The 26,643-nt window shown below is 50.7% G+C and overlaps 2 protein-coding genes across 11 annotated transcripts in view; both read right to left on the reverse strand.

The window, feature by feature from the left end:
* ACCS (1-aminocyclopropane-1-carboxylate synthase homolog (inactive)) lies at window positions 1–25,389 on the reverse strand. Of its 10 annotated transcripts, none has more exons than XM_057747962.1 (16): window positions 25,179–25,389; window positions 23,556–23,840; window positions 20,843–20,902; window positions 18,485–18,555; window positions 17,199–17,268; window positions 16,685–16,751; window positions 14,603–14,700; window positions 14,002–14,079; window positions 13,150–13,250; window positions 12,421–12,510; window positions 10,653–10,698; window positions 10,398–10,539; window positions 8,638–8,780; window positions 8,384–8,537; window positions 8,148–8,241; window positions 1–90 (listed from the first exon to the last, which is right to left on the reverse strand). In XM_057747962.1, exons 2-15 carry the CDS (start codon window positions 23,838–23,840, stop codon window positions 8,174–8,176), a joined length of 1,473 nt encoding a protein of 490 aa, XP_057603945.1. In that variant the 5' UTR covers window positions 25,179–25,389; the 3' UTR covers window positions 1–90; window positions 8,148–8,173. The 10 variants fall into 10 exon arrangements, with proteins under 10 accessions (XP_057603945.1, XP_057603944.1, XP_057603947.1 ...); XM_057747961.1 differs by lacking the exon at window positions 1–90 and adding an exon at window positions 4,710–7,801; XM_057747963.1 differs by lacking the exon at window positions 1–90 and adding an exon at window positions 5,474–5,580.
* LOC130860247 (probable inactive 1-aminocyclopropane-1-carboxylate synthase-like protein 2) overlaps window positions 24,774–26,643 on the reverse strand; it is a 19,282-nt gene continuing 17,412 nt past the window's right edge. Inside the window, 2 exon segments of the mRNA XM_057748172.1 lie at window positions 24,774–24,811; window positions 24,918–25,394. Coding sequence (XP_057604155.1) covers window positions 24,774–24,811; window positions 24,918–25,394 — 515 coding nt within the window.

Raw genomic sequence — 26,643 nt, forward strand, 5'->3', positions numbered from 1 at the left:
TCGGTGACGTTCAGAGACCCGCAGCCTCGTTCGTAGTGAAGGAAGCCGCACACCCAAACGACGAGGCGCCGTGCTTCACTGATAAAACTGCTGTGAAACAGACAAAAATGTAAAGGTTTTAGTATAATCGGTGCGGCGGCGCGTGTAACGCTCCTGGAGGGCGATTTGGCAGTACCCATTAAATGTAAAATGCCGGTGACTCTCCTCAGCACCCTTCTCTACGGAGTTCACCCTGCGGATGCTCTCGACGGCGTGTGTCGGAAATGTTCATTACGGTGCCGTTTCTAATAACAGCGAACACCCGGACACAGCCAAGATAAACTATGGAAATTTGATATTAATCAGCATAAATTATGATTACAATGTAATAATGAGAATGCATGCTATGTACGTTGGTACGGAAAACTCTCAAAGACCTGTTAATAGGAACGCATGGTTTAAAACAGGAGACAAGTATGAGCCTTTTTACGTAATAAAATATGCATATATATGCAGAAACAGAAGAAACAGAAGAAAATATGTATGTAGATACTTAGATTCAGACATCTACATATATATGCATAAAACATTTTTTTCTGGAAAGAATCCAAGAAGCAATAAACAGTTTTAGAGGGATTAATTGTGGAGGTAGAAATGGGGGAGAAAAACTTCCATTTTAATTTTGTTTCTTCCTGTGCTATTTACATGATCTAGCCTTCTACATGCACAGCAAAACCCCTGTCATAAGACAGTAAGCGGAGTCTAAAAAATTCAATCAAAATGCAAAGTAATGTTATTGAGAAGTTAATGAAATGACCCCACTGAGCCTACGCGGTTTACAGATACTGGCTGCAGAATTGAAATCCATCTGGTCCCAGCTGTACCTCAGCACCATCTGCTGGAAGTTGTCACTAGAGCTTAAATATTCATAGGGATGATTCTGAGTCTAGAGACCCACTGGGGCTTCCAGCAGCAACAGGGATTCCAAGAATATTTCTGTGAGTTAATGCCTGCCTGTCACAGATCCAGGGAGATTGGAATGAGAATATTCTGGAGACAGGAAACCCACATTCTGCTTCCCCACATCTAAGAGAGCATTTGCTTTGCTCTCCAAATCCATGCCCCCCCCACCCCCAAATTGATGAGAAATTTCACACACATACACCACATTTGAGAAATGGATAAGTGGAAAGCATTTTCACTTCTTTGTCTTTCTCTGTATATATATGTTTTCAGTTAATTATTCATTTTTTCATTAAATGAGGACTTTCGGTGTTAAAGACCTGTGTTAGGCATAGCCTTTGCAGAACCTGCGTATCTGATTCACTTCTCATAACCCTAAACATGCGTAGGGCTTGACACATAGGAGGTGCTCAATGAGTAGTTTTTGAATGAACAAAGGGATCCTGGATGCTGGAAGGAGCTCAGTAGAAAGAAAACAAACGCACAAGTAAGACTGGCCAAAGCAGAGGAGGCAGAGTGGCCCAGGAAAATATAAACAAAATGCTACCGAGTTCAAAAGAGAAAACGATGACATCCAATTGGAAAGATGTAGGAAGACTTCATGCCAGAGCTGACACCTTCGCTGCTCCTGGAGGATAGTTAGGATTTTGACAAGTAGAGGGTGAAGAGGGCATTCCAGGCAAAGAAAAAAAAAAAAAAAAAGCATGAGCAGAGGCACAGATGTGAAAGAAGGAGAAGCAGTCAGAAAGAGCAAGTGTCTTTGAATGCAGCGTGACTCAAACAATGGAGCTCCATTTCTAGCAGTAGAAACCATGCAAGGAATTGGAGATGAGAAAGTATAGAAGCTGGGATATTAAAAGTTACATGATGCTAAAGCAGCTGAGAGTGACAGCAGAGAAGAATGAGAAAGAAAACTGTGGGCCAGGAAGTCTCCGAAGGTAGAAAAGTCCTTGAAGTTGGCAGTTAGAAGAGGAGAGACTGTAGAAAGATGTTTCGTTACTCACTCTGGAGGTACAGGACAAAGCGAAGACCATGCAGAGTCCCACGTACCCAGTGAGCCAGGAGAAGTGCAAGTGAGCGTTAGGAGGGGTGTGGCTTTGAAGGGAAGTGGCCTCATCAGCGCTGCTGTGAAAGTGAGTTTACAATGAGGAGGAATTGCTAGTGTGGAGACGAATCCCAGGTTTACCACTTCCTTTAAATGATAGCAGTTTGTAAGTATGGAGAAAGGTGTATTCCCCAAGAAAAAAGACTCCACGAAAGAACTGTTCTGCGGTATCTGATGTTGGCTCGGTTTAAACGGCACTGGCAGGCAGCCTGGTGGACCAGAAAACACCTATCAATAGCAGAGCAAATATAACGAACACTCTCTCAGATGGATGCTGAGCTCACAAAAGTAAAATACACAAGGTGCCAAAAATGAAGGCAAAGTGCAGAAATTGAGTGTTGAAGCTACAAGTTGGGCATACAAGATGGGAAGATATGGAGAAACCCATGTAAAGCTAGGATATTGAGATGGAAGACTGGAAAAATTTGCTCCACATCAATAACAACAAACCAAAAAAACCTTGTCTGTCTTGTCCAGAGAATGGAGAAAGAAGAGTCACTGCTGAGAATCTTTAACTTCAAGCTTCACAACAAGGTGGGATTTGAATGGATACTAAGAGCATGGTCCAGGAAGTTCCCCACCTAAAGAATAACTTGAACCTTTACCAACCCAGGTTGGTAACACTTGACAAAGGAAACGTAATTCTCCTCTGGAGGGTCATGCCCTCAACCCAGGATTCTGACAGGTAAAACCCTGACAAACATAAGCTCACAATCTGGAATTATGGAGCACATGAAGAATAAACCAGCTGGCAGAAATTACTAACAGCAGAAATTTAACTGCAGAACTACAGATAACTGGATTATGAGAAATTGATATAAAATAAGTTTATGGTGCTCAAAGACTTAAAAGATGAAACTGTAAATATTAGAAACAAGATTTTTTTCCCAAAGGCCAAAGAAATTGAAAAAGTACTAAATACAAAAACTGAGATTAGAAACTCAATGCAGGGACTTCCTAGGTGGCACAGTGATTGAGAGTCTCCCTACTGGTGCAGGGGACACGAGTTCGGTCCCTGCTCAAAGGGGATCCCACATGCCACGGAGCAACTGAGTCCATGCATCACAACTGTTGAGCCCACTCGCCACAACTAGAGAAACCTCGTGTACAGCAACAAAGACCCAACACAGCCAATAAATAAGTTAATTTATAAAAAAAAAAACAAACAAACAAACTCAATGCAGGACTTCCCGCCTGCCAATGCAGGAAACACAGGTTCGAGCCCTGCTCTGGGAAGATTCCACATGCCACGGAGCAACTAAGCCCGTGCGCCACAACTATTGAGCCTATGCTCCAGCGCCTGTGAGCCACAACTATTGAGCCCATATGCCACAACCATTGAAGCCCACACACCTAGAGCTCATGCTCCGCAACAAGAGAAGCCACTATAATGAAGGAGGAGGCCATGCACCGCAATGAAGAGTAGCCCCCGCGCGCAGCAACTAGAGAAAGCCCATGTGCAGCAACAAAGACCCAACGCAGCCAGTAAATAAAATAAATAAATAAATTTATTAAAAAAAACTCAATGCATAAGTTAAACCATAGATTAGATACAATTAATAAACTGAGATATAGATCTGAATAAATTACCCAGAATGCAGATTCAAGAAAAACAAGGAGATGGAATATAGGACAGGGAAGCTGAAAGAGGGGGAGACTAAAGGAAGAAAACCCAGGATATATCCAAAAGCAGGGAATAGAGAAAAGGCAGTAGAAGCAGTATCCAAGAAGGCAGTCACTAAGAATATTCCATTATTGGATAGAGATGATTACCTGTAATGGATGGACAATAAGACTAACAGCAGACTTCTCAACAAAAACAGAAAATAGAAGTCATAAGATAATGGTAAAAGTGCCAAATGAAGCTAGCAGTCAATTTCAATTGTATACCTAGTGAAACCATCCTTCAAGAATAAAAAAGAAACACATTTTCAGACCAACACTGAAAGAAAGAATTTACCATCAGTAAACCCTTCCTAACAGAATTTCTTAAAAGATGTATTTCAGGAAAAAGAATATTAAAAGCAGAGGAAAGTACTGAGATGAAGCAAAGAAGTAATGAAATTGACAAACTCATGGGTAAATCAAAACAAATACTGACTGTATCAAACTATAAAAATAAAAACAACAAATTTGCAGATTAAAAACTAGGCATTCGTCCCCATGTTCACTGAAGCATTATCCACACTAGTCAAGATATGGAAACAATCTAAATGTCTATGGATGGATGAATGGATAATGAAATTGGGATATATATGCACAATGGAATATTACTCAGCCATGAAAAAAAAGAAATCCTGCCATTTGTGACAACATGGATAGACCTCAAGGGCATTTTGCTAAGTGAAATAAGAGAAATACAAATACCATATGATCTTTCTTATATGAGGAATCTAAAAAACAAACACACAAAAAAACCCAGCTTATAGACACAGAGAACAGAATGGTAGTTGCCAGAGGTGGAAGAAATGGGTGAAGGGGATGAAAGGTAAAAAGAAAAAAAAAAATGGGAAAAACTTTGCAGTAAAGACCCATATATCTACCATCTATATGATGCAATTAATATTTTACAGTACTTGTCACGTGTCTGTCTATCCATTTGTTGATCCATCATTTTTTGCTACATTTCAAAATAAGCTGCAGATATCAGCAGTTACATCTGAATATTTTATATTTTATTGAATGCATATCATTAACTAGAGATGAATATTTTGCAGTTCCTTGTTTCTTATGAGATAAAATTTATGTACAATAAGCGCACACATTTTGTACTTTTTCTTTAAGTTAGGGAATAACAATAGCGTCGGCAGGTGAAGGAGAAAAAGCAATGGCAGAAGAAAGGAGCAAAAAATAATGATTGTTTCCTTTACACGAAAACCATAGGTCCCATGTACTCATATAAACCGCTGAAAAAAGAATTAACAAATTAGAAAACAAATATACAATAGAAAGAATGAACAAACTAGTTCCTTGTGAAAAACTAATAAAACTAGTAAAATTGATAAAACCATTACAAGACTGTTCATGACAAAAATAAAAGTAGAAAGGGCAAAAGTTACCAATGTCAGGAGTGACAAGGAGGATATCACTATATAGAGAAAAAAGAAAAGAATGTAGTACTGATACATGTAGATGTAGCTGAGCAAAATAACCCAGACACAAACGTGAACAGCTATATGATTCCTTTGACTGGGAAATTTTATGCTTGGGGCTAGAAATCTGTGTCTGGAAGTGGCTGGTGGGGAGGTGATGTCTGGAGCTTCTGCAGCCATATTGAGAAATGAGGAAATAAGTTTAAAGGGGAAAAGCCAACACACTAGGGATGGCAAAGTGGACAGATACATCAAACCTGGGTTCCCCTGGATGGGCAGATGATTGAGGTAAGGCCAGCTGGCCTCCAATGAGAGGCAAGAAATAAATGCTGAGGGAGAAAGGGTGTCTATCCTGCTAATACCGTGTAGGTGTCTGCTACAAGGACCATGCCACTTGGAGCTGCCTGGAAGCCATCTTGTCACCACCTGCATGGAGCATGTCTGAAAATGAAGCCACATAGAGGAAATGAGGAAGAGAGCACAAACTCTGATGGCATCATTGAACTCCTGGTTAGACCCATGCATGAAATATCTGCCCTTCCCATTCCTCATGATGTTAATTTGACAACACCTCCTTTTGTTTAATTACTGCTATTTTTATCATTTTGGATCATATGTAAACAAAAGAGTCTTAAGTAGTCTGATAGGTTAGGAATTCTCATTGATTGGAAAAAAAGGGAACATTATTTTTCTATGAAAAACACTTTTCCTTGTAATTGTCAACAATAGAGGTTTCTTGCAAGGATTCAGAGAAATCACTAGGTAAGCATCCAACCACTCTGGTGTGCACACTCGTGAGATCTGCGTCTCAGGGATGCTGGGGAAAGTAGCTGAGCTCAGAGAACAAATAAATGGTGGGTATTGTTCACCAATCATTTATAACTCTGTCGTGCTTGGTTCCCTGAGAGAGAAAGACTTGAGTGCAGGTAGTTATTCTGAGAAGCAGTCTTAGGGAAAGGTGAGAAGACTGGAATGAGTAAACCTGGAGAAAAGAGAGGGCCACCCAGGGGTGCCTTATAGGGCTGGATCCTGTGGGCACCAGCAGCTCAGTCCTATCAGGGATTCTCTGAGGAGCCATGCAGAACGTCAGGATGTCCAGGTGTGCAGAGGAGGTCCTGTCCTCCATGGCTCAAGGGTCGCCCCATAAGTGTTAATTCCCTTAGAGTTCCTGGTTTGCATGTGTCCCGTGGGGTTGTGAGAGAGCAGCCTGGGACAGAAAGTGATGTGGTGCAGCTGAGGTGCCGTGGGGCTCCCTGCACACACAGCTGGCTGGCTGCAGTAACGGGCAGACCAGAAAGGTGAGCAGAGAAGATGTGAGATGGGTGTAGGATATGTCCAACCCATGCTCCAGAAAGGGAGACGTGGAGCATAGCTGCTCAGCAGAGCACAAGCCAGCTCTACTCAGGCAGATGAGCTCAGCTCAGGTCTAGGTTCCTGGTTCAATCAGCCTCTGCTGGGAAGCCAGCTTGGACCCCCTTTCAGGAAGAAGTAGAAGTCATTCTTCTGAGAATTCTAAATGGAATTCATCACACGGGTCCTTTCACAGGCGACCTTCAACAACAGTGACAGCATCACAACAGAGGTCCCTGGAGAGGATGTGGAGGGCCCTCAACATGGCTCCTCTGTTCTCTGTAAAAGCAGCAGGCATTCCAGTAAAGCAAATCCTGGCACCAACATTTTCTGGAAGTGTTATTAGAAACGAGTGCTACTTAACCAACGACGTTGAAAAATGAAAGGTGAAACGGTGACAACATGAAGCCTGGTTCTCAGGACTGGAAAAGTCAAAGAATCCTTTGGGACCCTGCTTTGGCAGAATGGAAAGGGCCCAGAATTTTGAACCAAATCAATCTGACTTTGAATCCTGGCTCTGATGCTTTTTAGCTATGTGACTTTGGGAATATCATTTCATCTATTTGAGACTCAGTTTCCTCATCTCTAAAATGGGGGATAATAATGCCAGCTTCCCAGGGTGCATAGAGTTAGATATGATACATGTAAATTACTCAGCACAGTGTCTGGCGCATAGAAGGTATTCAAGAAAAGGCAAGGAGGAGGCATGAATGAAAGGCAGAAAGAGGAAAACAAATCCTAAGCCACAGAGCGTGCTTTATAGAAATCCATCACTGATTTCACCAACATGCTTTTAAAAGAAGAATGAGGAAAGAGAGAGCTTTGCCAAACAGGAGTGTCAATGCCAGAGAAGGGTCCTCAGCACACAGCTTGAAGGCTGGTTCAGAAAGCGCCTTTGGACTCTGAACTAAAGCGCCCCTGGGGATGGGGTAGGTGGCCCTTTCATGGTTGGAAAGGCCAGCCTGGGTCACCTCGTCCCCACAGCATCCTCGGTTCAGGCCCCCTTATCTCCCCACACAGTCACGGCTGGGTCCCTCTGGTTCCAGATCATCAGGGAAGGCAGCTCCTTCCCAGGATGAAGAGCACCGTGGAGACAGAGAGGCCCCTCCTGACTCCCACCGGGCACCCAACCACCTCATCCCATGCCAGCCTCCCAGTCCCAGGTGTGCCGTGGGCCCACACATCCTGCGTGCGGGGAGAGCAATGTGGACATATGAATTAAGTCCTTTCTCCTTGTACTTGGGGATTATCACTTTTCTTTCCTTTGGGGGCACATTCTCCCTTCTGTGTGTTGTTTCTTTGACTTGTTTCCCTGGCAACAAAAACAGAAGAATGAAGGCACCATTGAAAGCAGGTACAGGTTGTTTGTTTTCACATCCTGGGGGGCTGAGGGCTGCGGTGAGGAGCAGTCACGACTCGTCCTCTGTTCCGTAAATGACTCGCAGCAGAGGCTTCTAGTTTCTCCCAGTTTTGTTTAATAGCAGGGCAGGGTGATGGACCACAACTTCAGGTGTGTCTCGCTGCCCCCGGGAGAGCAAGGAGCAGTTCTTTTTCAAGGGCAAGGCCAAAAAGGGTATCTGCCTGGCCAACAGCTCATCCGCCATCAGTCTTCACAGTGGCTACTAGGCCCTGCGGCCGCGAGGCAACGACCAGCTCACCTGTGCGGGTCCCTCAGCTCCTGGGTCTAGCAGGAAGGGGTGTCTTCTGCCACCTGGGATTTGCCCTCAAGCACCTGCCGGACCCTCTGCATCCCTGGGATGTGGGAAGAGGAAGTGGGGGTCGGCACTGACGCTGGGTGCGTGGGGGCGAGCAAGCGCGGGCTGCTGGGGCCACAGGTGGGGCCAGGAGAGGGAGGGCAGGGTGAAGGACGCAGTTAGGAGGTAAGACCGCTCACCCAGGCGAAGCCGGTGGGTCTCGTCAGAGAAGACCAAGCGGAACCAGCCGGGCTCTTTGCACTCGAAGGCTTTGCCAAAGGACAGCAGCACCTTGTTATCCAAAAAGCGACGCCAGAGCAGCATCTCCTCCTCCAAGGTGGCCTCGCGCAGGTGCTGGCAGGGTGAACGGAGCTCAGGGTGCAGATGAGACCCCTGCCCCGCGCCTGCCGGAGGGAGCTTTAACCCCCCCCCACCCCGCCGCCACCTGCATCACCTTCCTCAAGTCGACCCAGACGAAAAAGCCGGCCCCACGGCTCACAGAGGGGATCCCCAGGGCCTGGAGCTCTTCCGAAACATAGGCGTGAGCAGCCTTGAGCCGGGCGTGGTTTTCCGGCAGGTACACTTGGCTGATCCAGTCTGTTTGGGTGAAAGAGAAGCCAAAAGATACACCTCGCATCAACCCTCCACTCTGTCCTGAGAGTCTAAACGCTGAAAAGAAAAAGCCCATGAGCTACCAAAGCTGGGCGGGCCCCTCCTGTAGCTGGTTGATTGGGGGTGAGGGGAATACTCCGTGAAAAGCACCTCAAGTCCCGATACTTGGCCCTGAGGACTCCAGGGCCTGCATGCCGTTCAGGAGCCCTGACACAAAGACCCTCAAGACGCAGACCCTCACCACAGGTGAACCCACTTACAGAGCGACACGTCCGAGTCCCCCCAACTGAGGCTTAGATCCCAGTGTGGCCGATGACTCGGTGTGGGGCCTCGGGCAACTTCGCCTCCTCGATCCCCATTTTTTTAATTGACCTTTGTTTCTGATGTCCAGTTCGATGAATTTTAACACCTGCATACATCTGTGTAACCCCCACGACAAGCAGGATACTGAACGGTTCCCACAGGCCAAAGAACACCCTCGTGCTGTTTAAAATCACATCACCCCCTTCCCCGCAACCGCTGGTCTGTTCTCCATCACTGTAGTCTTGCCTTTTCCAGAATGTCACCTGAGTAGAATCATACAGTAATGCAGTCTGTTGAGACTGGTTTCTTTCACTCAGCACAGTGCCTGTGAGATGGGTCTGTCCTCATGGATTACATTGCAAGGTAAGCATTCCACTGTGTGGGTGAACCAGTTTCTTTCTTCCACTCATCTGTGGAAGGACTCTTGGGTGGTTTCCAGGTTGGGGTGGTGGTGAGTCATGCAGCTGTAAACATTCATGGAGAGGTTTCTGTGTAGCCATAGGGCAAATATCTAGGGGGAGGATTTCTGGGCCATTTCGTAAGTGTGTACTGAATTTCATAAGCCACTGCCCAGTTGTTTTCCACAGTGGCTGTTCCATCCTACGGTCCCACCGGCAGCATGTGCGAGTGAGTCCCAGCTGCTCCACGTCCTCACCAGCACTTGATGCTCTCACTATCTTTTTAAATTTAGCTAGCACAGCAGGTGTGTCGTACCTGGTCCTCATTTTCGTCATCTATAAAACAATGGGGAAGATACAGGAACACCTGCTTCCTAGCATTCGGGGGAGGGACAAACGAGATTGATGCTCTGAGAGCATCTTGCAGGGCTCAATGAACAGTGGCAATTACAGGCAACCTTTGCTATCTAACTTCACTACCTGAACCCAGGAACAGAACAGATGTGCACAGAGAGAGATCTTTCCATTATAACAATCTTCCCTTAGTAGCTTCTGCTCTTTTTCAAGTGCTCACAGCTAATAATAATGAATTCGTATTAAGTGCCTATTGTATGCCAGGTGCTACTCCAATTGAATAACAAATTATACCACCCCTACAAGACAGGTACCATTATGATCCCTGTTTCGCAGAGGAGGAAACTGAGGCTCAAGGAGGTGAAGGAGTAGGCCACATAGCCAGGAAGTGACCTAGTGGGGTATGAACCCAGTTTGAGCTCAGAGCTGGCACTCTTGAACACTACCCTAAATTTGTCTCATGGGAGGAGCACCCATGACCCCTGGCCAGTCCCAGACGGACTACAGCCCTCCCCCATCCTCAGGTGGGTCAGGCCCAGGCAGTCACCACGGTCCTGGAGCAGCTGTGCCATCTGATACTGGACCAAGCCACTGAGGCCATGATAGCGGCAGAGGGAGGCCACCGCAGTGGCCACGTCCCGGTTTTCTGTGTACAGCGTGCCGAAGCGGAGCCCAGACATCCCGAAGTCCTGCAGGAGAAAGGCACCGTGCGTGGTGGCCAGCCCTCCTGGAGGAAGCCGGTTCCACCCATCTCTCTGCCCTCCCACCTCCCTGACGCCCCCAAGGCCAGCCAGGAACCCACCTTGCTGGTCGCCCACATCACGTGGGTCCTCTGGGGGTCAGGCAGCCTGCAGGGAGCACAGCGTGGGAACAGATGCAACACAGACACGTACGAGTTCACGTTTGGTTAAGCAAATGTGGAGATGGGTGGGTGAATCTGATTTCGTCTCTTGAATCACCGATTCCTATACATCCTTTAGAGCAGGCTGCAGCCAATTACAGCCTGCAGGCCAAATCCAGCCTGCTGCCTGTTCTTACCAATGAGGCCTTATGAGAGCACAGCCATGCTCTTCCACGTACACACTGTGCATGGCTAATTTTATGCTATGATTGCAGAGTTGAGCGAGTGACCATATGACCTGTAAAGCTTAAAATATTTGCCATCTGATCCGAAAATATTTGCCAACCCCTGATGTAGAGCACAGTTCAAGCATCACTTCCTCAAACAGACCTTCTCTGTCCACCTCCTAGTAGACCAGGCCAGTTGGGTACCCCAAGCAGTTCCTCTGCTGGCTCCCCAGAAGTCTCTTTTTTAATCATCAAGTGATTAGCTGTGTATCTAGTTGGTAAAAGATTTTGGGGTTTTTTGGTTTTGTTTGTTTTTTTCTGGCTAGAAATAAAAGGTCCCACACAAGAAGGGTCTCTGTCTTTCCTGTCACTGCTGTATCTCCAGCACAGCATCATGTCTGGCCCACAGGAGGTGACACGTCCCTATTTCTCCCTCTGCTGATCCACAAGCGAAGGCGAGCGACAACCCACGTGCATCCACTTGCAGAGCTTTGTGAGGATGCGCTGGGCGGAGCAAAGGACGGCGTTAGGGAACCCCTGACTCAAATCACCCACCCTGGTCCGGCAGGATAATAACCGCTTGCATGAGTTATCTCACAACAAGAGGTCCTGATAAGGAACATGGAGCTGACAAGTTACCACCAGCCGGAAGACTTCGGGAGGGGCCCACAGGAGGGAGGAGATGCCAGCCCATAATGTGTTCTACCAGCCCTCGTGCTGGGAACCATCTTGACGGAGAGATGCGCTGCCCGAAGGGCCTTGAATTGGACCAGATACGGGCACGAGCAAGATGACTGACCAGGGACAACCTGGAAAGCTAACCCCATCACCTGAAACCTGAGACTGGGAGCCACGGGCCAGAGCAGTTCTCCTGGGTTCCCTCACCCTCCTGCTCTCCTCCCAGGCGCCCCCTCCCAATAAAGTCTCTTGCTTGGTCAGTAGGTGTGTCTCCTCGGACAGTTCATTTCTGAGTGTCAGACAGGAGCCCACGCTCAGACCCTGGAAAGGGTCCCCCTTCCAGCAACAAAAGGACTCAGCAAGGGTGAAAGGTGCGAACAAAGGTCAGGAACTGTCAGAATCTCTAAATGCCAGATACGCAGACTTCACAGATCATCTGGTCCAACTGTTTCCAAAGATGTTTTGGCCACACATTCTCGACTCAAACTAAATCGAACAGGGGGAAAGGGCTTGGCACATGCAGAGGGCCCCAGAAGCATTTGCTGAACGAATGAGTGAGGGAGTGAGTGGATGAAAATGCAGCCACTCTGGAGATGAAGGAAACAGCAGAGGAGGCCTCTTTCCCACCCTCCCAGCCTTCCCTCAAGAAATCCTACAACCTCTCCTTGGAGCTTTCAGAAACCCCACGGAACAATCTGAAAACCACCGATTGGCCCAGCCTCCCTTCTTCTTCTCAGGGGATCTGAGGACAGTAGGAGTGGCTGGAAGGAAGAGGAAATGCCCTGGGGGAGAGGGGGTGCGTGGGCCTGGCTGAGTCCGCTCACCTTTCCAGGCTCAGGACACTGCGGTACTGAACCGACTCCTCAAACACGGACAGCATGTAGACCTCATCCACCACCACGTGCAGCTCATGCCTGGAGGGCAGGTTGGGGGGAGGAGGGAGATTGGTTTGCAGGCCAGATGCGTCCCCCAGGGGGCGATGGCAGGGAATCGCAAAGCCAGAAGGACCACGGTCTAGCTCAGGGTTACCCCACTTGTTTTTTCCAGGAACACCTTTCCTTCGTCTATTTTTTTCAAACACACAAGGAGCCATGCACACACAAAGCAGAGGACAGTGGGGCTTCTGAAGCAACGCTGGGGGGAGGTAGAGCCCTCGGGGACCTCCACGGAGGGGCACAATTCAGTGCGAGCCAGCTAAGTACAGACAGACCCAGATTCACAGCTGGCTCCGCCCCGCACTCGAAGGCTCAGAATACTGGAGATAATGACAGTATCTGCACCTAATAGGGTCACTGGGAGGGATTACACGAGCTAGAGCATGTGGGGTGCTTAGCAGGGGGCCCGGCCCCTAGAGCAGGCAATACATGGCAGCGGCTGTTATAAAAAGAGATAACTAGCATCCCACCAACCCCTACTCCCTGACGCCACTGCCAAGAAGGGCCAAAGCAGAGAGAAACCCACAGCGGGGTGAAGAGGGTAGCAGGACCTGCACCGAAGCTCACAGCAGAACCCTGATCGGTCACACGCTGTATGGGGTGTGTGGGGTGCTTCACCTCTTGGCAAACTCCAGGTACTCCTGCAGCTCTCCTGGGGAATAGACGTCACCCAGAGGATTCTGGGGGTTGATGAGGATGAGGCCTTTGACCTTCACTCCCTGAAACCAAAGAGACCCTCAGCTCCTCCGCAAGTCCACACGGTCCCACAGAACAGGCTGGGCGCTGGGCCAGATGCCTGGAAAACGTGTTCACCACCCAACATGAAATGAATAAGGGCAGAGAAATACATCTGCAGCATTGCATCAGCTATAAAAGAAAACAAATGCAGAGAACATGGCTCTGAGAGAAATATGCCCAGGTGCCAGTAGAGGTTGCCTTTGTGGGCAGAACGATGGGTGGGAGTTTGTGTTTTTACAATTCCCACAGTGGGCATATATGGCTTTTATGACCAAGGTAAAAAAAAAGATTGCTAGATTTCTGACAAATGGACTGGACAGGAACCACTGGAGGGCTGCTGGTTTCTGCCTTTCTTCAGGAGGCCTCAGATCCCCTCAGAGTGAGGGGGACCCCCTCCTCAAATCACCAGAGAGACTGCTGAACCACAGATTTCTAAGTTCCATGCTTGACCCACTGAGTCAGAATCGGGTGAAGTGGGGGGAGGTAGTATTTTTAATCAAGTTCCCTGATTGATGCCCTGTACACTGAGAGTCTCAGAGGCTTTCTCTAGTGGGAAGACCGTCCCTGGGCAGGTTCCTGCTTGACCCCCAGAATGGTTCCATGCTACCACCCTCCCCCCTACCCCATCACAGAGTGCCAACCCTACTCCCAGGAGATCAGTCACAGGAAGGGGGTCTGTGCCTTGCTTGGACCCACCCACTTCCAGCCTTGGGTTTAATTTGATCCCCCGACCTCAGAATGAGCTCCTTGCAGGGCCACCTCCAGCATCTCCACGGTGAGCTGGAAAGGGCGTGTCGCTAGCCCAGTGACCTGGAAAAAGATCCACAAAAGCCAGCAGCCAAATTCAGTGATCCCCCCACCCCAACCGCCCCCCGGCCCCGACCTGAAGCTGGGGCCTCTCCTCCCTCTGTCATCTCCAGGCTCCTCTCAGAACAATCTCAGAAACACACAGGGGCAGTCCCTCTCCTCTCACTGCCACCTACTCCATCCCATCAGGGACACCTCACGGCTCTTAGGTTTGGGCAGGAGCCCACGGGCTTCCGTGTTGAGGTCCGCTCTGCCCTGGTCTCACCCCCCCAGTTCGCTGTGGTCTCCCTGGGCTGCCTGTGGCTTCTGCATCGACCCCAGGGATCTCAGAGATGGAGGACTGGGTGTCCGCAGGGGAGCCAGGCAAGGGCAGCCAAAGCCAACAGGAGGCTCCACGCTCCTTCTGGCCGTAACCCCAGAGCCCTCATCACGGACGTCCTCTCACGTCCACCCTCAGATTCAGATATGGGAACATCTTGGCCTACAGGAAGGCCCAGGTCCAACCTGGGGTCCTAGGAACTCTTACCTCACTGTCCAGATAGACACAGACCAGTCGGACGTTGCCATAGAGATACACATGCTGCGTGATGGCTCCATAGTAAGGGGCAGGGATCAGGAAAGCCTCTGGGGGCAGAAGTTGGCCAAGGCCCGTCACGCTTTAGCCAGAACGCCCAGACCCCATCCATTGACCCCACGCCTCTCCAAGATTTCAGCGTGCTTGGGAAACATTTGGGGAATAAGCTCCCTCTCTCAACTCCCAAAACTCTTTCTAAAGGTTGGATCCATTGAGATCAGTCCCTTTTCTAATAATTAGTAGCTAACATTTATGGAGCACTTACTACGTGCGGGCGACCTAATCTCATTTGATCCACACAATCACTTTGTGGAGTAAGTCCTATTATTATCCTAATTTACTGATGCAGAAACAGAAGCTCAGATCCTCAGAGCATGCAACAGGCAGGGTCACTCGGGGACAGACTTGGAACCAGGAGTTGAAGCTGCAGGGTGATGATCTGGGTTTGACAAGTGGAAAAACTTGACAACATACAGAACTGCCTAGAGACAGAATATGTTGCTTCTGGAGGACTGCATGCTCCACCCCTGGGGGCACTGAAACCAAAGGCTGACACCGCTCGGTGGGGAGGGGGTGTCATGCAGAAGACTCTTGCTGTGGACACAGGGGTTGAGGAGATGACATCCAAGGTCTGCTCTAACGCAGGGATAAGGCACTCCTCCAGCTTTGCAGAGGACGCAGTCAAGCTGCCCTCCTTTCCTAGCTTTCCCTTCAGCACAACCCCGCACCCCCTCGCATCTCAGGGAAGGGGCAGACTTTGCCCTACATGTTCCCCTCCCCTGGCCACAGGGATTAGACCAGAGGTAGACAAATGACCCCAGGAGCCAAGGCACTGGCTGGCCAGACACCTGTCACATTCTCTGCCTCAGGACTTTGTTCCAAGAAGCACAGATCCTTGTGAGATGAGAACATGCACTTGAATGCAAAGATCACGTGGAGTCAGAGCTGGGCCAACAGCCCTGGGCCAAACGGAGCTGAGGAAGGTCCACAGAGAGGCCTGCATGAGAAGCGGGGGGAGGGGGACTGCAAAGCCCAGTGAGAGAGAGGATGTGATGCTGATCCTAGTCTTGATGGTTCTAGAATGGGTAGGAAATTGCCTATGACATCCTTGCAATGAATCTTCCTCTTAGGGTTCAAAACTCGGCTGTTACGTCTCTCTGTGTGGTTCTGACAAGTAACGCCACCCCCGGGCCTTAATCTCCTCATCCGTTCAATGGGAACAAGCAGGGAACCTCCCTCATCGGGGTTAAAATGAGGATTAAATGACAGACGACGCGCAGCCTTAGGCCAGCACCTGAAACATAGTGTGTGGTCAGTAAATGTGACTAATGTCATTATTAACCAAGCTAGTGTGAGTGGGTCTCTGTTCCCGGCAACCAACAAGCCCTGACCGTGACGATGGCCAGTACGTCCTTGCCGTGACCGTGGCTCTTGCAGCAGGCGCTGCTGGCTAGCCACTCAGCCATTCCAGTTTTCTTCCTTACTAAGAGGGCACCAGATTTTTCAGCTATGACCAGCAGTAAGTCCAAGGAAGGTGCACCTTCCCCCAGCCTTGGGGGATAAAGCAAGTTTGGTTTAAGTCAACCAGGGTCCTCTTCCCCTTTGCCAGGGGCTGCTTTGGAAATGGGTTTGTGAGTCCGTTCTGGCCAGAAAGATGCAAGGGGAGCTTTGCAGGGACTCTTCCAGGAAAGAGTAGCCCCATTTCCTCCCTCCCGATAAAAAAGAGACAGGCACAGCACAGCCTCCCTCTCTTCCCGCTTTAGGACATGCTGTCCCATGAGGGTGCGACAGCCATCTGCGAGCATGACGAAAAGCCAAGGTCATCACAGAGAAATGGCCCAGAACCCTGGCAGCACCTCGACTTCCCCTGCAACTGCCAACCCCTGGTGTCTCGTCAGGCCACTCTGTGAAGCCCCCTGTGGTCTCACAGGCTATTATGGCAAAAGCACCCTGAGGCAGCCCTCAAGGACAGGCAGCCGGGCACTCTGCAGGCAAGGGCAGCCCCCCATACTGGACGGGCGCTCGTCTACTTACCCCCCGCCTCACACAGCACCGTGGCCAGAGCAGAGAAGAGAGAGGAACAGCCGTTCAGAACCACCACCTGCGGGGGCACACCCGTGGGACAAAGATGAATCCGTCCCAGGAGCGAGCACGGGCCTGCAGGCTCTCTCCCAGGAGGGCACAGAGGGAGGGCCAGGCCCCCCAGGGCCCTGTCACAGTAAAGCCCCAGGGGGACCCGCAGGCCCCTCCTGACTAACAGCCATGTCCATTTGCGTGGCTTACTCGTGGGGACCCTGTTCTAGAACAACTCGAGCAAGGAAGAGGGAGCTGGTCACCCAGAGAGTCCTAAGCGGGGCAGAAATCCTACTCAAACTCTAAGTATCTAAGATGCAGAAAAAGAAGGGAGGGCACCTTCCTAATGCCACGTATTCCTAGGGGGTCTTCCTAATTCCCAATCAGAGCTAAGTGACCCCACCTTACCCCTGGCCAGCCAAAAGTTGGGGAGGGGGCAGAAGAGCAGGAAAGGGCAGGGGAGGGGGTTACTCACATTCTCCGGTTTAAGGGGTGCGGGGCTCCTACAGTAGAAAGACAGGAACCTGGCCACTTCCTCCCGGAGGCTGGAGATCAGACAGACATGTGGGTGGTGCTTGTCAGAGGGGCTCCCACCCCAAGTCCATCCCGAAGCTCCTCCAGTGCATCTTCAGGCAGCTGCCATCACCCTTCTCTGCTTCCCACGAGGGGCATGTGATCAGTATTTGTCTCCACTCCTTGGTACCCACCTCCCTCCTCGGCCCCAGCACTGCCCACATGCACTGAAACTTCCATTTCAGTAGTTCAAGGACACCCGAGCCCACCTAATCCGCAGACTGCAGGAATACCAAAAGTAACACTATATAGACCTAGCTAATAGTAACAGTAACAGTAACACAGTAGTATAATAAAATCTATAATTTTTAATACTATTATGCATAATAACAATATTATTATAACAATAACTATTCTCATAGTTATTGCTAATTCTTACAAGCATTTACCTTATGCAGGTGTTTTTTGGAGAACCTTCCTCATTTAGTCCTCATAAATACCCCTATGATGCAACAACTATTATTATCGTTCCCATTTTATAGACAAAGAAACTGAGGCATGAAGGAGTTAGGTCACTTGCTGGTGAGTGGCAGAGTCCACAATCAGGCCCAGTGGTATGACTCTTGGGCCACCATCCTAATTATTGTAAAAGCACGTGCTTTGGAATTACTCCTGGAATCAACTCCTGCTCCAGCACTACATCCTTAGGACAGCATCTGGGCCCTAGCAAGTGCTCAAGATAAATATAAACTCTTATTAGTTTTATTTACCATCTCCCATCTTACCAGCAGGAGAAGGCCTCAGCCATCTCCTCCTAAGCTGATTCTAGCTCCTCTAAAGCTACGGAGAAATTAGGGACAAAGACTCCTGGCCTGAAGGTCTTCTCCACGCCCCAGACGCACGAGAAATCAAGCCAGGGAGCCGCTGAGCAGGGGTGAGACAGGCAGGAGGCACCAGTTCCCTGCAGGTGCTCCAGAAGACCCCATGACCGCCAGTCCTCCAGGACTAGACCCTGCAGGCTTTCTCAACCCACCACTACTGATGTTTTAGACCAGATCATTCTTTGCTGCGGGGGCCGTCCTAGGCATTGTAGGAGGTTTAGCAGCATCCTTGACTCTCCCCAATAAAAGCCAGTAGTACCCCCTTCCAGGTATGACAACCAAAAATGTCTCCAGATGTTGCCACGTATCTCTTGGGGAGCAAAACCGCCCTGGGGTTGAGAACCACTAGCCCATGGGTGCTACTCACAACAGATGTCCCCTCCAGTCGGGGTACTGCAGCAGGGACGGCTCCACCCGCAGCATGTCGCGCTGACTGAGCTGGGGACAGATGGGGAGCGCAGGGCTGAGGGCCGCACACACTCACGGTGAGGGCTGGCCCTGCCACCCGCCTCCGTGCAGCACCGGGCTTGGTCTGCGCATCAGAGAAACGGGGGCAGGGTGGCCCAGGGACAGCGTCCTCATCCTCGTGTCGCAGATGAGACTGAGGCTTAAAAATGTCAGGTGTGGTTCAAACATATGCAGTTTATTGTATGTCAATTATATCTCAATAAAAGTTCTTAAAAAAAAAAAGTCTGGTGTGGGACTTCCCGGGCGGTCCAGTGGTTAGGACTCTGCGCGTCCACTGCAGGGGCATGGGTTTGATCCCGGGTCAGGGAACTAAGATCCCGCACGCCGTGCAGCCAGGCCGGAAAAAAAAAAGAAGAGAAAAGAAAGAAAGAGACATGTCAGGCAGCTCCGTCAACATCGCAGCACCAGCAAGGGGCAGGGCTAAGGCAAACCAGAGCCTCTGACGGCTAGTCCAGGGCTCTTCATACAGCACTGCCACCTACAAAACCAGAGCAGGCAGTGATGACAGGAGACGCGCTCCTCAGCTCCTCCGTGGGGTGACAGAAGAGGTCCCAGAACGGGGTGCCCTACCTCGGTCTTGGCTCTAAGTCCTGGAGGGACTCAGGCCACTGTCTCCCGGCAGGCTCAGCTCAACCTCACACTCTGGAAGATGTGGCCATTTCCAGAACTGTCCCCACCCTGCCCAGGTGCTGGGTTAGTGACTCGCTGGGCATCACACACACACACACACACACACAAAGTCCAGGAAAGGCGGGAGCCTGGGGCGGTGGGACCAAAAGGAAGAAAAGGAGTCAGCCACGTATCTAGAACTCCAGCCTCTTCCCTTCCTCCTTTGTCCTTGAGAGCCCAGCTGTCCAATTCAGAGGCCGCCGGCCCCATGTGTGACTCATCAGAATTGAGATACTGGATTTCCAAGGCTTATATGAAAGAAGTATGTACAATATCTCATTAATAATTTTTTATATTGATCACATGTTGAAATGGCCATATTTTAGATACAGTGTGCTAAATAAAATACCAGGAAAATGAACATTAGGAGTGTCTTTGTACTCATTTAATAGAAAACTTTTAATTACACATGTGGCTCATGCTTTCTGTCTTCTGGATGGTGCTGGGCCGCCTCAGAGTGAGGAGCTGGCTTTGGGTGGAACCGGCTTTTCAAGCCCACTCCCTCCACCCCTCTCCCCCTGCGGCTTAGCTGCCTCCCCTCTGGAAATATGTTCCTCTGGGTTAAGTATCCCTCTCTCCGCAGCCCCAAACGCTGAGTCCCAGGCCTTGAGAGGCACAGCTCTCAGGGAGTGCCAGCAGTCTGCCAGAGATGGCTCCCGGCAGCTCCAGAAGTGGGATTATTTTCTCTGTCTGGGCATTGGCAGGGAGCGGGGAGGGGCACACGAGAGTAGGGGGTGAGGAGGCCCAAACCGTGAGGTATGAAACAAGCTCCGAGGATAAACTGTACCACACGGGGAACAGAGTCGATACTTTATAATAACTACCAATGGAGCGTAACCTTTAAAAACGGTGACTCACTCTATTGTATACCTATAACATATACTACTGGACAGCAGTGATACTTCAATTTAAAAAAATAAAGAAATCTGACCATTAAATGTTCAGGAATTTTGCAACCTGTACTAAAAACCAGCCATTTTCAAAAATTAAATTATATAAACTATATAGACATTATGTAGGTCAATTATAGTAAAAACAAAGGTAAAAAGTACGCAGACAATATCACTGCTGTCTATGTTACTCCATTTTGCTCTCATCTGTGCTCTGGAGGTTCTTTCCGTCCAGGCGTCTGCGTGGTGGGAACACCGCGTGATGGTGGCCCTACACGTCTCTTCCCAGCTCTGCATGCAGTGATACCACAGCAGTACCTTGAATCAGCCACGGTGAGGGTATTTACACTATGGGAATCAGCAAAAGCTACCGATCAGGGTCCCCTTTCTCCTGGGGCCAGTTGTTAAATACTGACCCCACGCCACCGAGTATCTCCCTCTGAGAGCAGGGACCCAGCCAGCAGGAGCAACTGAGGAGGGAAAGAGCCAGAAGAAGTGAAGAAGCAGGACCACAGTGGGGGAGTGATGTGCCCAAGAAGGCAGAGAAAGTGGTCCCCGAGGCAGACCTGGGTCTCCTGACTCTGGGGCCCGGGCCGCTGAGGCAAGCAGCAGGCTCTTGGGGGAGGTATTTCAAAGAATCCCAGAGAAGACAGCCCCTCGGAGCCGGGGATGCCACCCAGAGCGGCACCGGGACTTACCCGCCTGGACAGCAGGTCCAAACAGAGCTTGTTCTCACTGGTCCCCAAGTTAATGATTCCCTGGAGGTGAGAGGTTACAGAGCCACGTGAGCACAGCAGAGGGTGCCCTCCAAAGGCCCCGGGAGCGCACTGAGGCAGCAAAGCAGAGCTCTCTGCCATCCTGCCCTTCCCACCACCCCTCCTGGCTTTGCTCAAGCCGTGCCCTCCGTGCGGCTCCCTGATCCCATCTTCCCATTTCTAAAGCTCTGTACAAGTACTGTCTCCTCCAGGAAGCCTTCCTCAAAATCCCACCTGCGAGAGATCTTTTCCTCTTCTGGATCCCAAAGTCCTTTATCTGTCCCCCTTTAGAGCACCGGTCCGTTTCTGTCCCAGGTCACAGGGGCTGATGTACAGGCTTTATCTCCCAGTAGATGGGAAGTCCCTGAAGGCCAGATACATGCCCAAGACACCACTGTATCTCTCCAGAGGCTCAGTTTACAGGATGAAAGAATGTATACAGTAAACTGGTGCTCTGGCAGGAGCAGGAACAAGGGTGAAGGTACAGCAAGAAGAGGCCCTGGGCTGGTGGAAATGCTCCCCCGGGCGAGGACCCATACAACATCACACAGCATCGTGACCCCCACCCCACAAGGCACTGTTTCCATAGGACAGAGAGGGCAGAAGGCACAGCTCAAGCTGCCCCTTATAGAGTCCCCAGAAAGACTCATAAGCAGCTCATTCCCGACCCCCAACTTAATGGGGGAAATGAGGAAGGAGGGAGGATGAAAAAATAGGGCTTAAATGAGCTCAGGTTATGACAAATAAAAGGGAGTGTTCCTTCATGTCCTGGGGAGCAAACCTATAGGATCCTCCACCCACAACCAATCTGTCCCCAGATCCTGTCACTTCTACCTGCAGAGTCCAACCGCTTCTCCCCTCCACTGCTACGACCCTGGTCCAAGCCGCCAGCGTTTCTTGTCTACATGATTGCAATAGCATGCCTCCGTACTTTCCTGCTCACTCCCTCACCCCCACCCTCCCTGGGTCTAGTCTAATCACCATAGAGCAATTCAAGTCCAAGTCATCTTTGCAAAAGAGAAATCAGATCATGTTGCTCTTCCTTTGAGCATTTCCCCTTCCACTTGGTCTAAAATCAGAAGTCTCACCATGTCCTGTGAGACCCTACAGATTTAGTACTGCCCCTGCCCCATCACCTTTCTCATCTCACACCCGTCTCCAGCCAGTAGCCCCTTTGCTGTCCCTTGAACTCATCAAGTGAGTTCTACCCTGGGGCCTTTGCACTGGCTGTTCCCTCTGCCTGGAATGCTTTTCCTCCAGATACCCACATAGCTCGCTCCCTGTGACAGGCAGCCGTCCAAGATGGCCCCCAGTGAACTTCCACCTCCTGGTGCTCATACCCTTGCATAATCCCATCTCCCTGGGTGTGGGTGGACTTAGCACCTGCTTCTAAAGAACAGAATATGCAGAAGTGATGGGATGTCCCTTCCAAGATCAGGTTATAAAGCGTCTGTGGCTTCCATCTTGGGCGCTCGTGATCTCTCATTCTCTCTTTCTCTCTTGGATCACTTGCCCTGGTGAAGCCAGGTGCCGTATCATGAGGCAGCCCCACGAAGAAGACCATGTGGTGAGAAACCCAGGCCTGCCAACAGCCATGTGAGTGGGCTTGGAAGTGGGACCTCCCCCCACAGCCCTGGCTTCACTGCAGCTTCACAGAAGATCTTCAGCCTGAAGCACCACCCGGATTCCTGAATTCCAGAAACTGTGAACTGTTTGTTTTAAGCTGCTAAGACCTGAAATACTTTGTTACACACAGGAGATAAATAATGCAATCCCTCACTTTTCTCAGGTCTCTGCTCCAATGTCACCATATTAAAGTGGCCTTCTGTGACCACCTCATACAAAACAGCAACATCCCCAGCCCATCCCACCCGTCTCTATCCTATTACCACGCTTTCTTTTTCCCTACAAGACTTATCACAACATACTATATATATTTGTCTGTTCACTGTCTCCCATAGTAGACCATAAATTCCATGAGGGCAGGAACTTGATGTTTGTTCATGGCTATAACCCTGGCATCCAGAACAGTGCCAGCACCTGGTACATGCTCAAGAAACAAAAATGATTACAGGGTTGTTTGTGACAGCTCTGCCCTCTGAAGCTATCACTTCTAATAAGTTATAATAATTGGGGCACATAACAAGAATAATAGCAACTGAATGCTCTATGTGGAAGCACTGTGCTAATAACTTACATAGCTGATCTCATTTAATTGTGACAGTTCTACAGAGCAGGTGTTATTGTCCCATTATAGAGATGAACTGAGGTTCAAAGACGTTAAGAAATTCGCTCAAAAATACACAACCCGAAAGTGAAACAGTTGCGACCTGAACCCTCATTCCATCCCGGCTCTAAAGTTGGAGAGTTGATGGTCTGTGGACCAGAATCCACGTAAGAGGACTCCACGGTTCCTGAATTCCTCCCTCACAAATCAAGTTTCCCTCAATAATAAATGGGCCATTTTCTGATTCAGGTAGTACCCTGGGGCCTCTCTGAGCAACACTGGATGCCCCGTTGGGAGTCAGAGGACCGTAAGTCCAACCTGACAAGAGCAAGCCGGGTGCTGCCCTATTGGTCAAGGTGGGGTACCCCCCCACCCCGGCCCCGCCACAGCGCCCTCTTGGGTCCCAGTGGGGAGGGGGGCTTCACTCACACTAGGGTTCTTATCCTCATCATACTCATCCATGTGGTAGGTCCTGTAGCCCTCCTCCGCTGAATCCCAGAACCATTTAATGACACTTCCTCTGGACGACAGGTGGGGGCTGTCGGAGGAGAAGGCGGCAGTGGGATTGCCCACTCCATAGAGCTTCGGAGGCTGCTGGTCTGGGTTTCTGGAGCACTCTCTCTCCAGACCACCCCCGTGGTTGCGGTGCAGGCCCTGTGTGGAGACTGAACCTGGGCAGGTGGTAGGCATCCTAGATTCCTTCTGAGGATACATCTGCAGAAACACAAAAGCACTCAGGGCCTGAGCTGATCAAGGACTTTCCAGAGCACCAAGCATCAAAAACCAACCAGGAGGTGTGGGGCCCTCCCCCTTCTCTATCTGCCCCTTGCTTTAAGTTTACATACTCATCACTTCCTGTGTCCCTGACTCGTGGCAGCCCTGTATGCAATCCCTTCAAGGCATAAACACTCCTAAGGACCTACAGACGGGGCTGTACTTGCTACTTTTATACAACTTTAATAAACTTTAATAAACGGCTGCTTCCGCTTGTTTTACTTTGGGGTAAGCTTTTCATCCTGCAGCGGAAAGAGTCACCGGCATTCTTTTTCCATTCTTGCTGACCTCAATTTCAAAAAGCCAAGTTAAAATTTTCTGACTTAAAGCAGAAAGAGCCTGGAGCCGAGAGGTCTTGTGGTGACTGATGTGAACAGGAGTAGGACAGCAGGAGATTATTTGGTGGTCCGGAGCAGGTGACGGCTGGGGCCTGAGGGGAGGTAAGTGGGGTCTCCGCAAGGGCAGTGACCCTGGGCAGAGTCCAAGGCCCCTCCTTCACCAAGTGGGGGAGATGTGGCCCCAGGGAGAGGATGGTCTGATCCCGTGTGCAGTTGTGAACTCCCCTCCTTTCTCAGCCAGTGTCCTCATGGGCACAGGGGGCGTACCCGTTAACAACCGCATAGGGTGGCAGTGAAGACATAAATATTAGCGTTAGTGTAAATGGCTTCGAACAAATCGTGGCTCGTGGCCAAAGTTCACTAAAAGATGGTATTATCTCCTACCCCGCCGCCGCTTTCCCCAGCCCCCAGCCCGGATGCACAAATGAGGAGGGGCCAACCAGCGCCCGGGAAACCCAGGGGCTTCCCCGGTTAAATTTTGCTGCACCAAGTCTTTTCTAGGGGCCTCGCCCAACGGACTGGACTCTGCCGAGCCTCAACTCGGTCCCCCCGCAGCCCGGCCCGACGTGGCAGCTGGGCAGGGGCGGGGGCGGGGGTGGGGGTGGGGGTGGGATGGGGGCGGGGGTGGGGTGGGGGCGGGGGCGGGGGTGGGGTGGGGGAGGGGGAGGAGCGGCCTGGCCCGGGCTCCGTGCGCGGAGCCGGGACGAGGGGCGGGCCCGCGGCGTGCAGCGGGGCGGCGGCGAGTCCGCAGCCCGACAGCCGCGCTGCCGGGCCTGGCAGCCCCGCGGCGCCGGCCCCAGGCCCCGGGCGGAGGAAGCGCAGGCGTGGCGCAGGGCTCGCGGACACGGAAGGGCCGGGACGCCGGCAGCGAGGCCTGGAGCCCGGGCCCGGGGGGACCCCCCCGCCAGCCCCGGCTCTGCGCAGCGGGGGTCGCACCTACTTGCGGAGCCGGAGGAGCCGGGGCTCGGGGCCCGCGCAGGCTGCGTCTGGGTCCGAGGCTTCGCCCGACTCGCCCTCCGCCGCGTGCGCGCGGCCCCCGGGCCCCGGGCCCTGGCCCCCGCGCTGCGCACCGTCCGCGCCGGGTCGGGCTTCCCGGGCGGTTCCGGGGGCGGTTCGCTCACGGGCGCCCGAGGCCGCAGGACGCGCGGGGGGGCGGCTGGGAGGGGAGGCCGGGACGGGAAGGGCGCCCCGGGCCAGAGCTCCGCCCTCCGCCGGGAGGGGCCGCCTTCCCGCCCTGGTCTCCCCGCCCCCGGCACGTGGGGCCGCCTCCCTCTGCCTCCCGGCCTGAGTTTCCCCATTTTAAGGCAGAGTCACCGAGGTTGCTGGGCAAATTGCGGGCCTGGTTGCGGCCCATGGAAAAGCCTTTCCGGATTAAGACATCCGTTTCGGGTTAATGGCATGCTTAAAATATCCTTCCTCTATGAAAGCTTTTGACCTGAGTTTGTAATTTTTCCTCCTTTCATTCTACAGAACATTTGTTGAACTCTGCCTTGGACCCTACACATTCCGGGACTTAGGCAGTGAATAGACCACCAAGGTCCCAGGCCTGCGCAGAGCCTTGAGTAGGAAAAGTTTCCTTTTCCCCTGAAAAGCAATAAGCACGAACCATCAGCACAGAGATGGCTGGGAAGACTTGGGTGTCTTCCGATTACTCCACTTCTTGTCTTCACTTTGGCCTAGACACTAACATTGTGACCTTGAGCAGCTCTCAAGATTTTTTTCGTCCTCCGTGTTATCTAAAATAAGCCAGTTCTCTCCATTTAGGTCATATCATTCTGTTTAATTCAGATAAATAGGCTTATTGAATGCCTGTGTTGTGCAAAATCTCTGCAAAATGCTGGCATATGGTGATGGGCCAAACAGCAGGCCTGCATGGCTGACTGGGAAGGCAGACATACACATGTGATGACTAATAAGAAAGCTTAGGAGAAAGGATTAAGATGGCAGAGTTGGAGGATGTGCACTCACTCCCTCTTGCAAGAGCACCAGAATTACAACTAAATGCTAAACAATCATTGATAGACAGACACTGGAACTCACCAGAAAAGACACCTCACATCCAGAGACAGAGGAGGAGCCACAGTGAGACAGTAGGAGGGGTGCAATCACGTTAAAATCAAATCCCATAAATGCTGGGTCGGTGACACACACTGGAGAACAGTTATACTGCAGAAGTCCACCCACAAAAGTGAGGGTTCTGAGCCCCATGTTAGGCTTCCCAACCTGGGAGTCCAACAGGGGGAAGAGGAATCCCCAGAGAATCGGACTCTGAAAGCCAGAGGGATTTGCTTGCAGGACTTCCACAGGACTGGGGGAAACAGAGACTCCACTCTTGGAGGACACACAAAAAAGTGTGCTCACCAGGACCCAGGGGGAAGGAGCAGTGTCCCCATAGGAGACTGAAC

This window comes from Hippopotamus amphibius, chromosome 9 (genome assembly GCF_030028045.1).
Source record: "Hippopotamus amphibius kiboko isolate mHipAmp2 chromosome 9, mHipAmp2.hap2, whole genome shotgun sequence".
Taxonomy (NCBI): Eukaryota; Metazoa; Chordata; class Mammalia; order Artiodactyla; family Hippopotamidae; genus Hippopotamus; species Hippopotamus amphibius.